This window comes from Diprion similis, chromosome 14 (genome assembly GCF_021155765.1).
Source record: "Diprion similis isolate iyDipSimi1 chromosome 14, iyDipSimi1.1, whole genome shotgun sequence".
NCBI lineage: Eukaryota > Metazoa > Arthropoda > Insecta > Hymenoptera > Diprionidae > Diprion > Diprion similis.
The window spans coordinates 7,594,844-7,607,793 of NC_060118.1; the positions used below are offsets into that span (position 1 = coordinate 7,594,844).

A 12,950-nucleotide genomic window follows, 5' to 3' on the forward strand; every position below is an offset into this window, starting at 1 on the left:
AATCTGACCAATGACATCGTCTCGTGTTTAGACTTCAATATGGCCGCCGCTGTTTAGCGTAATTTCTTATTTCCTTCCTCTCGTAGTTTCGATGGTATTGTCAATCGCTTCGCAGTCGCGGACGATCCGCAATAGAATAACAGGAGAATTCTAATTCCGAGCTATGACTAGTCGTTCTTTAACGAACGGCATGAGGCTGCGATCCATTTGCCGTTGCCTTTCGACCAGAGGTTATGTCGGCGTATGTAATCGCCCGGATTTGTGTACGAACGACAAATCGGGCCGTACAAATTTCGCAGTTGCTAGTATCGGCGATGCGTCTCGTCGCTGCAGGAATTATTCGAGCAACGTACCATCCAAATGTTGGAAATGCGACTTCCAGTACAAGTCGGATCTATTTTGCTCCAAGTGCAGGGCGCTACAGGAGCCGCCCGAGAATCTGAATTATTTTCAAATAATCGGCGTCAAACGGGATTACGACCTGAAGAATGACGAAGTCCACAAAAAGTACAGAGAATTACAAAAATTTCTGCATCCTGACAGATTTAGCAATAGTACAGAGGTGATTAAATGCTTTCCTCTAATTTTCTGTTTTATTTCATCTTTACCGAGAAAACTTGACCCTTCTTTTTGACCCTTGTTTCACAGAAAGAGAGAGAATTATCCGAGAACCTATCCTCACTGGTCAACAAGGCTTACAGTACGCTATCACACCCTCTGAGCAGGGGTTTGTACATGTTGGCATTGGAGAAGTTGGAAATACCCGAGGGAACGACTACTTTAGATCCTGAATTTCTGATGACGGTAATGGAGAAAAACGAGGAGATCGAAGCGGCCACTGACAATGCTGAGAAAGTCATGAAATTGATGAAGGAAAATAGGAAAGTATTAGCGGAATACACCAGGTAATTTTGCACTACGTTATTGAAGGATCATAAACATGTTGTCAAGAATCTCCCTCCGACCTTATTCAACATTTTTCGTACTTCATTATTCATGCCGTTCTAATTGTTACAGACAAGTTTCAACTGCTTTTCGAGAGAAAAATATTGAGCTGGCTAAAAAACTTCTTGTCAAAATGAAGTACTATGCTAGTATGGAAGCAAGATTGAAAAACCTGAAAGAAAATCTTGGAATTGTCGAGTAGAACAACTGTTGGAGCTAAACTATAAAATAACTCGAGGCTGGAGGAATACAAACAGCACAAGACTTTTGTTCTGCATTAGTAATGAGTATTTCTCACTTTACTGGTAATCTTATTTACCTTATTTTACATTTCATGGATGGTTTTCTGTGCTGAAGTTCTCTAATAATTATGTAATACATAAGCTACACTTTCCCAACAATATTTAAACGTTCCAAGATGTTTCTCAATAGACTTTCCTCAGATTGTCGGTATAAAATTCCACAAGTGTTCAATTTGTAAGAAAGTCCTACAAGAATCGGAGTGCAAATAATTTAATTTATACTTTCTAACACTTTCGCATTAACTTCCTTGAAGCTTATTACTGAAGATTTGAATTCGAATGTGTAGATAACATGTGCAAAGGTTGAAAAAGACTTCTTCAGGGCAGAAGATTCTGAAGATTGTAAATAAAATTGTAGAATAGTCTCGGATGGTTGCAATATACATAGTAATGATTCTTATTTTTTCAATTAGACTCTACTTATTTGAGTCTAGACTTGCAAGAAACTTTATGAAGAATCAGAGCTGTAATATATTGACTCAATGCTCTGGTTTTAGCAGGGTCAACTTCATTGCAAAAAAGCTGATATGTCGTTAGTAACTGTGTAAGTTTAGATGTGTACATAGCATATACAGAAGTAGAAAAATTGTGATCAGAGCCAAGAGCTCTAATGATTGTGATTAAAATTGTAAGACACTAATTGCTAGTTAAATCATTGCTACAGCGGCAACAATTAGTACGTTGGGGGAAACCGATTATTATGTTATACAAAAATTTCGATTTATTTATTGTCAATTTTCCACTGCTCGAGCCACTGGCATATCCTGTTTACATTTTGCTCCATTTCTTCAGGTGTGTTACTCTGCAGTTCGTGAACTATCTCATCCTTATAGGAGGCCTTGGCTTCCTCTAATATCGTCTGAAATATCTCACAATCAATGTTGTCTTCAAGTTTCTTACCAGTGTAACCCCTCGCCACCAATCTGTCATATAATATCGTGTTGTCTGCTCGCAACACGAACACAATATCAAACCAACGTTCTGGGAAAAATTCTGCACCGTGGTAATCCACGATTTTACCACCCTCCTGCATCGCCGGTTCCATGCCATCCAGTAGCTGCTTGCAAACCCGAAGAAAATACACAAATGTGTTGGAATTTTAATTTTGAGATGAGAATTAGAAGAGAATATTGAAGGCAAGATCAAGCCTAGAGACAAATTCTCATGACAAACAGATCTGTATGAAACACTTCAAACAGATTAGCTCAAAGGGATTCGAAAATACCTTATCCTCGTCCAGAACAGGGCATCGATAAACCTCGTCGTACTCCTCCAAGCATTTGTTTTCTATAGCCAACTTGCTCACTTCTAGCCACATTAGGCCTGATCTTTCCGCGAGCAGACGACACATCGTGCTTTTCCCAACGCCTGGCGTTCCTGCAATGAAAAACGTGTGACATAAACAAAAATTTAAAAAAAAGAGGTTATGAGCTTTCGACAGTAACCGGAATTACCTGTGATCAATATATTCGGACCTGTACGATTTGATCCGTTCATTTTACTTCTAAATTGATAGTTTTCAAAGCCTTGTTGGACGCTCGCGCTGAATCAAATTGTCGCGTGTCGCTTAATCCTGTCAGACACGCGTGTCGGCGATCAGCTGTGCTCGGTTTTTCCGGCTATTAGCGCAACGGGATTGGTCAAATCATGATGGATAAAATGAGGTGTGCTTCTGCGCAGTCATCTTGAAGAACCAACCGTTTGCGCCGACCATATGACGGCCATCTTAGATTCTTAACCAATCGGAGTCGGTATACTTTCAAGATGGCTTCGATATGGTAAGCGCAGAACGAAACAATATTGCGTCTGCCGGAGGAACACATCTAACCTTTTTGCCTTATGGGTTAAACATTTCTTGAATTTAGGTGGGGATTTTTGCGAGGGAGGAAAGTTATGTCCTCTAATCGCTGTGTCAAGCAGTTTAGATAAAGAATTGACGATTTGTCGTGAGATTAGGTTGAAACCTGCGTTGGTGACTGAAGATCATAAAAGAGGTTAAGATACGGATATGAATCCGTTCTCGAATCCTCGCCTGAAAATTCTTTTGGCCACGGTAGTTAGCTTGCACGTTGCTGCCTTTTTTGTCAGGCCGATTTTCTCTCCAAAGAAGAGTAGCGGAGAAAATTCGAGACTCAGAGTGCAGCCGGACTATCTAAACCTAGCAGAAGACAGAGAGCCACAAACGCAACACGCGGTGCGCGAGGATCGCGTCAGCTGATCCTCGGTGATCGTCATGAGGATTAGAATTAGAAGGCCTCGATATTTTCGCAAGGGTGATATATTCATTGCTATTGTATTGGGAACCTTGAGCGGTTTCTACATCTTTGATTCTGTGCTTAGAGAAAACGCCACGAAGATCAAGGAGCTAAAAACTGCACCGGACGCGACTGTTGAAACCTAGTAAGTTTCATCGTCTCAAACCTAACCTAATCCATTTACCTGATAGATTCTCGAGATATTGAGAGATGAAGAAAAATTACTACTAATTATCTATAAAAAATATGAAGTGGGTCTGGAAATTTTTCACCGTCTTTTTGCATGGATAAACTTTATACAGAAACATTGTATATTCGGGAAAAATTTTCAACTCTCTCAAGATTTAATCAATTTTTAACAGAGTTAAAACCTATTTTTACCTACGTAATTTATAGATTTTACACGAGTGGTACGTTCATTTTTGAAAAGATGTTGGAGCGGTATAAAAAGTTTGCTAGCGGACCAACAGGCTTGGTGGTAGCTGGAATAAGTATAATGACTAGTATTATAGTGGGATGGAAGTAAGTGGAATTTAATAGTGTTGTCTGATTTGACTTTATACAGTCACAAACTTTAGTTTTAATCCTGAATTGTTCCTTAAGGTGGGGCATTTCACCGATTTTAAAGAAACGGAAACAAGAGCAAGCCGCAGAATTCGCTGAATTCATTTTTCAAGAGCGTAGGAAGAAGAATGGCGAAAATGTACAACAATGAATATTTACAATACAAATCGGATGTGTAAATTAAAATACCACTTCCCGAAGTTTCAGTTTGTTGTACGCTGTGTTGGGCGAAGGAATGGTGCGCGGTGTACACTTGAGCAAATAAATAAATCTTAACAATAAGATCTTACATAGAGTTTTATCTTCAACATTTGTTACAATTAATCTATGCACCTGGGAAATTACATTGTTCAAACTTTCACAGTGATCGGTCTAACAGGAAAACGCTGATTGACTAACAGCAATCTTGTTTCATTTATACGTGCAACTGTTGGTTACTCTTCTTGGTATTTCGCATTCCAAATGGGCACATATTGAAGAACCGCTTTCCATTCGGTAAACCATATGGCACCTAGACCTGCAGCTGCGCCAAAGTTCACCAGCGTAGGTACCCTGGAACACAACAATGCAAGAATATCGAGATCTGAAATTGTTACCTTAGTAACATTAAATGGGAATGAAGTTAGGTTAGGGTCGAATTTCTCGAGTTACATAACACGGCTTACATAAATATTTCACCAAAAAACTGAGACTATTATTATTTCTTTTGTTTACTAGAGAATAATCCGACTGAAAAGAAAATAATACGGATTCTCAAGGTGACAATCAGTCAAAAATTTATGACTAAAAAAAATCTACGATTTGATCGCAACTTATTTTTCGATTGCATTTTTCTGTTTCTCACCATCGGCCTAGCTGTTCAAAGTGTCTTCTGCCCACCATTTTCAACGGTCCAACAGGCATTTTGACTAATTGTTTAGAAAAGTACGCAGCCCACTTTCGTCAAACTTCAACCGAAGGACCAGATAACTGAAGTCACTTGGGGTTAGGGGTTAGCAGACAGTCCGATGGCTGTTTAATGCCACAACCCGTGTTCCTAAAACACACTTGTAGTTCCGTAATTGAGGCGCCAGATGGTGCAACGAAACCAAGAGCGCCTCTTTCTGCGGTGCGAAAGCAAACGGAGTCATTCACTAAACTACGATCGAATACGAAAGTTTCTTACGTTGTAACGTTTGCTATGTAATAATAAAATCCATTTATTCATGTCGTAGTCGACATGCATCGATTTCAATAGACCATATCAGGACTTAGAATGTAATAGTGGATAAATTTTAGTGGTGAAAAAAGCGGGACGCATGGAGCTACTCAACTGCGGCTATGTTCACTTACCTCGCGGATTTCGGCGGACTCATTTACCGGTAAATTGAATATCAGTGTCGTAAAAGAGCTTTGTAGAATATGTTTATGTGAAGTGATAATTGTGTATTTGTGCTTACTTCAGGCGTTGACTGCCTCAGGCTTGTTAAGAATAAATCGTTAAATTTAAAAACGCGTGAGAGGGTCGAGCGGCGGCCATCTTGCCTATCGCCAGTTTGAAATTTAGAACACAAGTGAGACGCTGACAAGTTCATGTATGTTTAAATTTTTGTAGAATTTGTATAATCCAGTGATTCTTCGGGTCCTTTTCTACCTAATAAATCGAATCAGCAGTTAAAACTTAGCTGATTACTGCCCAGACACACTATTCAGACCAAATGAGCGGTGTGAAGTGTGTTTATAAAGGTCTCCCGCAATTGTCCACGTTTTTGCTCCTCCGGATTATTGTGTTTTGTAAGTACAATTATTGGCACAAATAAAAGTGTATTAGTAACGTTTTCTCCGACATATGAGTAACAAAAGTACAAATAGACGATCTGTAATTATTTAAAAATCGAAACAGACCACATATGATTTCGGTATACATATACAATGAAATTGTGCGAGTGAATTTGTAGTGAAATTTTACAAAATGACAAGAATCGTCATATCGTCGTTCAAGATGCTGAGTCGATTCGATGCAATTGGGGATGCAGAAAAACAACGTGGCTTGACATTTTCTAGACGTTCAGCAAACGGTAAGTCTTTTATCGCACAAAATGACGCGAAACAATATTATTACGCATTTTTATAAACAAAGATAAATTATTTCCTATTCGATCCAGAATGCAAATTTTCCACAATTAATGGCTTGAGAATCCTTAAGTTCACTACGACTCTTGAAAAAAAATACAGAAAAAGTATTAAGCCCTTATCGATCCTCTTCGTTATCTAAAAACGCACTATAATTTGTTTGTTAAAGAATAAATAACGATCAATTCTTTTCAGCAATTAAACATTTATAATGCATAACTCGATTATATATACAAAAATCTGGAAAACCGAACAATGAATTTATCATAAAATACACGCTATCTTCATTGTTATTAATATACCTATATGTGTATCAATACTTTGTAATAAAACGGTCACAATTTATCGAATAGCTTAAATATACTTTACAGTAAAAAATAGCATTTAAATCCGTGCTAAAAGTTTTCGGATTTTTTAAAGTAACGAGTAAAAGTGATTCCGATTCGCTTGGGAGAGCCAAAACTCTCTCTCCTCTCGCGCAATGGCATTGGCTATCAGCGATGAAACTAGGATAATTTTCAGAGATTTGCATTGCTTAATAATAACGATTAACCGACTTAGATACTTACATATTAGTTAAATTGATATGAGATTAAAGGTTCCGGATTTCTTTTACACATTGTAGTATAAGGCTGGAACATTAAAATCTGCTGGCTATGATTCAAAATTTGATTTGGCCTCGCGCTTGCTTACAATTAGATTTCCTTAGCAAGCTTAATTGTTGTTTACGCAGGTATGTATTGCACGATGCCTAATACCATTCGACGGACTATTATTACCTAAATTTATTCTTCTCGTAGTAATTTAATTTCCTGGCTGATTCGCGTCCAATTTTGCTGTTTCTTGATTCTTAGGGTTGTCGTCATCTGCTGCCTCTCTCCCATCCATGTTTTCGTCAATTTGATCTTGTTAAAAAATATTATCTAATCAAAACTTTGGAACGATGGACGTTAATTGAAAAAATTGGATAATCTATAGGTTTTGAATAATTGTTTTTATTTACCCTCCATGCGATCGTTGCCGGCATCTATACCGTTCTGTGCATCTTGATTACCGCCATTCTGCGTTTCGTTGCTCAAAATTGGAGCTTCTGATGCTGGAAATTATTCAGTTATACAATTTTACTATTCTATCATTGAACACGAAAGATGCTGGTTTTTCTTATTCCAAATTCTAATGTATGTACATATTTTTCACGTGTACGTAAGCTTTTAATTCTTCTTTTTCTCTTTTGGTTTATTATCCTTGGTTTTATTCAATATTGTATTTTTTACAAATCTACAGTTCTAGTCTTATTAGAACGACTTTTTGGAACAGTTTTTTTTATCTTCAAACTAATCAACCAGCACTAGTATCTACAAAAAATCATGATACGTTCAGTGTTCGTGATCGATGCGTCAACCATTCAGTACCAAAGCAACATCAAGAATATTGAAAAAAATCAGAAAGCTTTGATCCATCAAATTTACTCATGCGCTAACGATTCGTTCTTATTGAATCTCATCTTATGACGATGGAGAGATTGTAAAAAATCAAACATCCAATGATAATTTTGAAAAACATGACAAGGCAAAAATAGGAGTGAAAAGCGTTATTTGCTAAAAAAAAAAAAAAAAAAAAAAAAAGGAAAAAGCAGAAATCTAAGCGATATGTAAGCGATTTTCATCACAGTGACAAAAAGGGTGATTGCGGTTGAGGTTCTTTTTTTTGTTTTTTTTTCTGTTTTTCATGTTATTCAAACTAGCGTTGGGTAGCTGGTATTCTTCCTCCATCAGATTATACCTTTGATCATCGTGACCGAAAGCTTAATGGGTTGCCGCTCGGCACCCGGCGGATCTCGAGGAAGAATCGGAATGCCGTGGTACAAAAGACCTTGCTGACCCGGGTTCGATACCTTCACTGCGCCCTCGAGAACTGAACCCAAGTTTGGTTTACTGGGCGGTACAAACCTTGGCGGCGATACTAATAAGTAAGGCAAATTCCGTGTAAAAACTTGATATTACGATGAGGCTAACGAGGGATGCGTTTATATTGTGATCTCTAAACCAATCAAATGTTTTATACAAAGTCGAAGTTCTGTTGCGTACCAAGAGCTAAGTTTGTTTAGAGAAGTTAGAAAGATCGTTGAACGATGAACGGAAATCAATTAGCGTTCAATGCGGGATCTACTAGAGATCGTTAACTTTTTTGTTAGCAAATTTTTCTTTACACTCTCGTTTAAATTTCATGCAGTAAACCAATAGCAAAACGACATGCGCTTTTTCACCCAATCTACAAATCAAACGACACGTCACAACTCAATAGGCAAAAACATAACTTTGTAAAGAAATTAGCTAGTAAGCCAGACAAGTCGAAAGAATGAAAAATAAAAAGAAAAATAACAAAACACTCGTCATAAATTAACGATCCTCAGGCGGTGAACTCACCTTGCGACACAGAACTGGAGGGTTTATTACTGCCTGGTGAATTTACGGCAAGTTTCAACTCACTCAGCTGTTCTCGGGCCTAAAACGAACGATATTTATTCATCTCCTATTATTGATTCTTATTTATTTAACGAAATAATCAACAGAATGCCTTTTTTGAAATGAATTTGTCGAATAATAAAAAGTCGAGATAAACTTCATAACAAATCGCTGCGTTGGAGCAGCGTTCGGTTCGCCGATTCTCCGTAATATTTTTTCACTTTCGCATCAACTTACTTCTTCCAATTCACTTTGCAGTTTCTTAATATCGTCTTTTTTTTCATCCACCTCTTTCGTCAACGCATCCTTTTCCACTCTGAGAGATTCTAAAGTGGCTTTTTGTGTGATGTCCAATTGTTTTTGAGATTCAAGCTCCGTCTTGCATATCATCTCCCCGTCTTCCAGTTTCTTTTGCAAAGCTTTGTCTTGCTCGATTTGCACATGGAGCGACGCAATGTCTTGTTCTCGTGTCTTGAATTGATCCTCCAGAGAAGTTCGCCGCATTGTACACTGATCTCTTTCCTCTACGCTAAAATCATCATAAACAAGTCATTAAACCCTATTTTCAAACAATTTCCATTTTTTTTTTTTTCTTTCATTAATCATTACTCGCTTAGATACATGGTTTCAAGTTTTGGGCGGAGGATTATTATTCGAACATATTTTAATGGTTCGTATTTGCGATTTAAAATATGTTATCGATCCTAACGACCAGCTGTAATGCAAAAGATTTAAGCTGGTCGTCAAGTTGATATGACGATCGAATTTTCGTAATAAATTGTAATTTAGCAATTTTAGAACTGTCTGAAATACATTAACTAATTGAGAGTAAGATTATAATTTTCTTTCATAAGTTTCGTTAGAATAACGTTACTAATTTCGATCTAGTTTGAATTTGAATTTTTTTTTTTTTTTTTTTTTTTCAAATTTTATTGTACAAACGTAGAACTTAAAAATCGTGAGTATAGACAAATAAAATAAAAAAAAAAATTTCATTGTTTTTATTTGTCTATACAAAACAAATTTAATTAATGAATGCAAAAAATTAACGACATCTTTTTAAAACGCGTGATTGAGCGAGTTTTTATGACGTCACTTATCACTAGCCAATAAAAAGAAACGGCGGAATACGGAAGACAAACTTGACAAAAAAAAAAAAAAAGAAATACGAACAAAACGTTCGAGTTCAAATATTTAGTATTAATTGAGGGAATTTATATAATTCATGTAACAGATTAACATTAAGGTGTCTGTAAGAATAATTTCTCTTTTTACACTATCGCCGAATAGCTAATACGTGGCACGCACGGCACGTGGCACAGACAAGAATGATTAATGTGAAGTTATCAGCGTTATCGAAACCGATTCAACGTTCGAAGAAAAAACGGTTATTTCGAAATTTTGAAACTTTTTAAAACTGAGTAAACCTTAATAATAAAATAAAACATGTATTAATATTTTACAATTTTAGTTCCAATAAAAATCATTGTAAAATTGAAAAAAAAAAAAAAAAAAAAAAAAAAAAGCATCCATAGTAAACGTTAAAATTCACTGATACGCACGCGGGATATGCGGTGACCACGAATAATATGATCGCGATACCTTATCTAAAACGACTTCAAACGGAACGCGGAAAAAAATAAAAAAAAATAAATAAATAACCGACCTGCTTTTCAATTGGTCAATAAGGTCGTCGATCTGTCGAAGAAGTTCCGCATTTTCCGTCGAAATCGTCCACCAGTTACAGACGAGTAAAAAACACGCGAGCACCAAACCGCCCACCAAAAGCGGAGGGCACCGACCGCCGCCAACCCTCATGCCGTCGAATCCCATCGTTCGATTATTCCGTCGTCCCGACGGATTGATTAATCGGGAATATTTATCTGCGATCTGCTTGTGTACCGTCAAAGCGGCATCGACGCTGAAACGATTAAGATCCCTCGTTCTAATCTGTATTATTACTGATTTACTCTTTCTTCCGAGCTTTTATTTTATCAGCTTGCCGTTACGTCTAACCCCTCGTGCTTTATACGTCAAACTGTCGTGGCACGTACACTCGTCAAATAATCACCACGAATTACCCGGGCGAATGTAGACGACGCAAACTCAACGCGAATTCTAACCTAACCTTAATTTTTTTTCAACGCTATCGATAAGGCGGTGATGCGTTTCTGCTTTACCGGTTGATGATAAGTCTCTGTTTTATCGGCTGGTGGTAAGTCACACGGCTTATCTTGTTGTCGCACGGAGTATGGACAGTTGTAATCTTGTATCTAGTGAGGGCGAATGTTGAGCAATGCAAAGATGACGCGGTCGGTAAAGAGAGACTGTTTTCAAGTGAGAAATTTCTATGCGGTAAGATTAATTAGATTATATTATTTTCAATTAATAGATATAATCGAATAAGACGAGAAAAATTCGTTGCATTTGCTTCTAATTTGTGTATTATACGAAAAAAATCTTGTCTCGGTTACCGACGATCGTTTTATCTCAGGTGTTGAATTTTGATATTTAGCATATTTATCGTATTACCGATACATTCTTTTTTTTTTTTGTCGATGATAGAGAGGTTCGTAGTTTTTTTCACACGTGGCAGTCGGTTGAACAGGTATTTGAATTATAAATTTCCAGACAAGAAGCTCTGATTATCAGTGATAAATCACAAGCCAAAATATTATAAACTATTCAACATCATTTCCATTTCAGAATCTATATCATTTCGGGAAATTAAATTTTTTTTCTTATACTACGTGAGTTTCGATTGAACATTTCACACGTTGGCAGCCTGATTTCAAACTAACAATAATTTGTGATATCAAAGCATTACCCGAGAAATTGTTGAAAAATTATTGTTAACGTAACAAACGAGATTGATTAAAAACTTGGATCTTTCATTAATCCATAAGCCATTGTAAAAATTTTCGCAACTGTAAATAAACTAGAGAATGTCTCAAATTAAGAAATTCATAGAAACACTGATATATAGGTGATTCTATCAAAAACCTTCGTATCTTTCTTTTTCATACACACAATAAGTCATCAAAAACTTTCAAAGAAAGCTTATAATTAATATCTCGATTGAAATGAATCGATATACGAATTAAAATAACGCTCTATTTTTCACAGGTCAGGTGAAACAAAAAAAAATTTTTTTTTCTTTCTTTTTTTTTTTTTACATCGAAATGAACCAATAATTACGGGTATAGGCTCGTAACGTGATACATACGAGGTAATCGATACAGGCTGTCGACACGGACACACACGCGTATAATATTACGTTATACTAACTCTTAGCTGCATGAGAGCATGTGGCTAATTATAATTCCTTTTTGGATCAGACTATCATTAGTCCCGATCGTTAAGTAATAATTGATTATTCGAAACAACCGTATACATTTGTACCCGATGTTGTAATTTTTATAAAACGATAAACGGTAGGTATAGGTACAAATATATTCATCCTCTACGATGATGCATGATATAATTATCCTCCATTTAGTGTCTCCTTAATCGAACAAGCGTGAATAAGGTTATCGAAATGGTTGAAAACGTCACGAATGAATAAAGTACGAAACGAAAAAATAAACCTTAAAATACGTGACACACACATAGTTACGTTGAAATTATTGAATTTTTTTTTTTTTTTTTTTTTTTTTTTTGACGTCGCATTAATTAAACAATCAGCGAATTCATTTATCATTAAATTTTATTGCAATTATTAAAACACTTTGAAAAATTTACAATAAAATATACAAATCATTTTATCGAAAGTGAAGTCTGACAAGCGAGGTACAGTTTAAATAAACATTAAAATCCGATGGATTTTATGTTCGGAGATTTTTCAAAATTTAAAAAACTCTTAAACAATTTTCACTGTTACTTTATTTTCATACTTTTCACACATTTCGCACCTGCGCTAATAATGGCGCTAAAAAATATCGATAACTTCATTTTACTTACGTCTTCAACGTATTTCAAGTCATTGTGCAATATTTTTTCTACTTCTAATATCTCGACGACGAGAGAAAGAAAAGAAATACTAAAAAAAAAAAAAACTTCAAACTTTATACTATTTAACGATCGATATTTCGACGAGTTGAAAATTATTAAAAAGAAAGAAAAAAAAAAAAAAAAACGCATGCATGCTAAGTTTTGATAAAGTTCTAAATTTCTTGACTATTTAATTTTTTTTTTTTTTTTTTTCAAATTTAGATCCAAGCCTTGATTCTTAACTTCTCTTCATCACGAGAATTTCTTACAGTCTTTTGATATGAAAATGTATATATTGCTTGGATCTATATACATTA

At 36.0% G+C, this 12,950-nt stretch overlaps 3 protein-coding genes and 2 long non-coding RNA genes across 7 annotated transcripts; 2 read left to right on the top strand and 3 right to left on the bottom strand.

Annotated features, from left to right (window-relative positions):
- Positions 1-63: 63 nt before the first annotated feature.
- Positions 64-1,487, top strand: LOC124414959 (iron-sulfur cluster co-chaperone protein HscB). The gene is made up of 3 exons (XM_046896154.1): positions 64-562; positions 649-905; positions 1,018-1,487. Exons 1-3 carry the CDS (start codon positions 164-166, stop codon positions 1,145-1,147), a joined length of 786 nt encoding a protein of 261 aa, XP_046752110.1. The 5' UTR covers positions 64-163; the 3' UTR covers positions 1,148-1,487.
- A 258-nt stretch (positions 1,488-1,745) lies between these two features.
- Positions 1,746-2,861, bottom strand: LOC124414960 (adenylate kinase isoenzyme 6). The gene is made up of 3 exons (XM_046896155.1): positions 2,702-2,861; positions 2,473-2,624; positions 1,746-2,304 (listed from the first exon to the last, which is right to left on the bottom strand). The coding sequence occupies exons 1-3, from the start codon at positions 2,742-2,744 to the stop codon at positions 1,969-1,971; spliced, it is 531 nt and encodes a 176-aa protein (XP_046752111.1). The 5' UTR covers positions 2,745-2,861; the 3' UTR covers positions 1,746-1,968.
- Positions 2,862-3,121: 260 nt separating this feature from the next.
- LOC124414839 lies at positions 3,122-4,337 on the top strand. Its single transcript, XR_006930079.1, has 3 exons — positions 3,122-3,647; positions 3,899-4,024; positions 4,106-4,337. It is a non-coding gene; the product is annotated as an uncharacterized LOC124414839 (long non-coding RNA).
- LOC124414838 lies at positions 4,155-5,126 on the bottom strand. Its single transcript, XR_006930078.1, has 2 exons — positions 4,911-5,126; positions 4,155-4,618 (listed from the first exon to the last, which is right to left on the bottom strand). It is a non-coding gene; the product is annotated as an uncharacterized LOC124414838 (long non-coding RNA).
- Positions 5,127-6,387: 1,261 nt separating this feature from the next.
- Positions 6,388-10,748, bottom strand: LOC124414834 (Golgi membrane protein 1-like). 3 transcript variants are annotated; one of them, XM_046895928.1, is made up of 6 exons: positions 10,310-10,748; positions 8,881-9,172; positions 8,605-8,683; positions 7,961-8,140; positions 7,182-7,274; positions 6,388-7,083 (listed from the first exon to the last, which is right to left on the bottom strand). In XM_046895928.1, the coding sequence occupies exons 1-6, from the start codon at positions 10,474-10,476 to the stop codon at positions 6,983-6,985; spliced, it is 912 nt and encodes a 303-aa protein (XP_046751884.1). In that variant the 5' UTR covers positions 10,477-10,748; the 3' UTR covers positions 6,388-6,982. The 3 variants fall into 3 exon arrangements, with proteins under 3 accessions (XP_046751884.1, XP_046751886.1, XP_046751885.1); XM_046895930.1 differs by lacking the exon at positions 7,961-8,140 and having other exon boundaries at positions 6,392-7,083; XM_046895929.1 differs by lacking the exons at positions 6,388-7,083; positions 7,182-7,274 and adding an exon at positions 7,483-7,533.
- Positions 10,749-12,950: the final 2,202 nt, after the last annotated feature.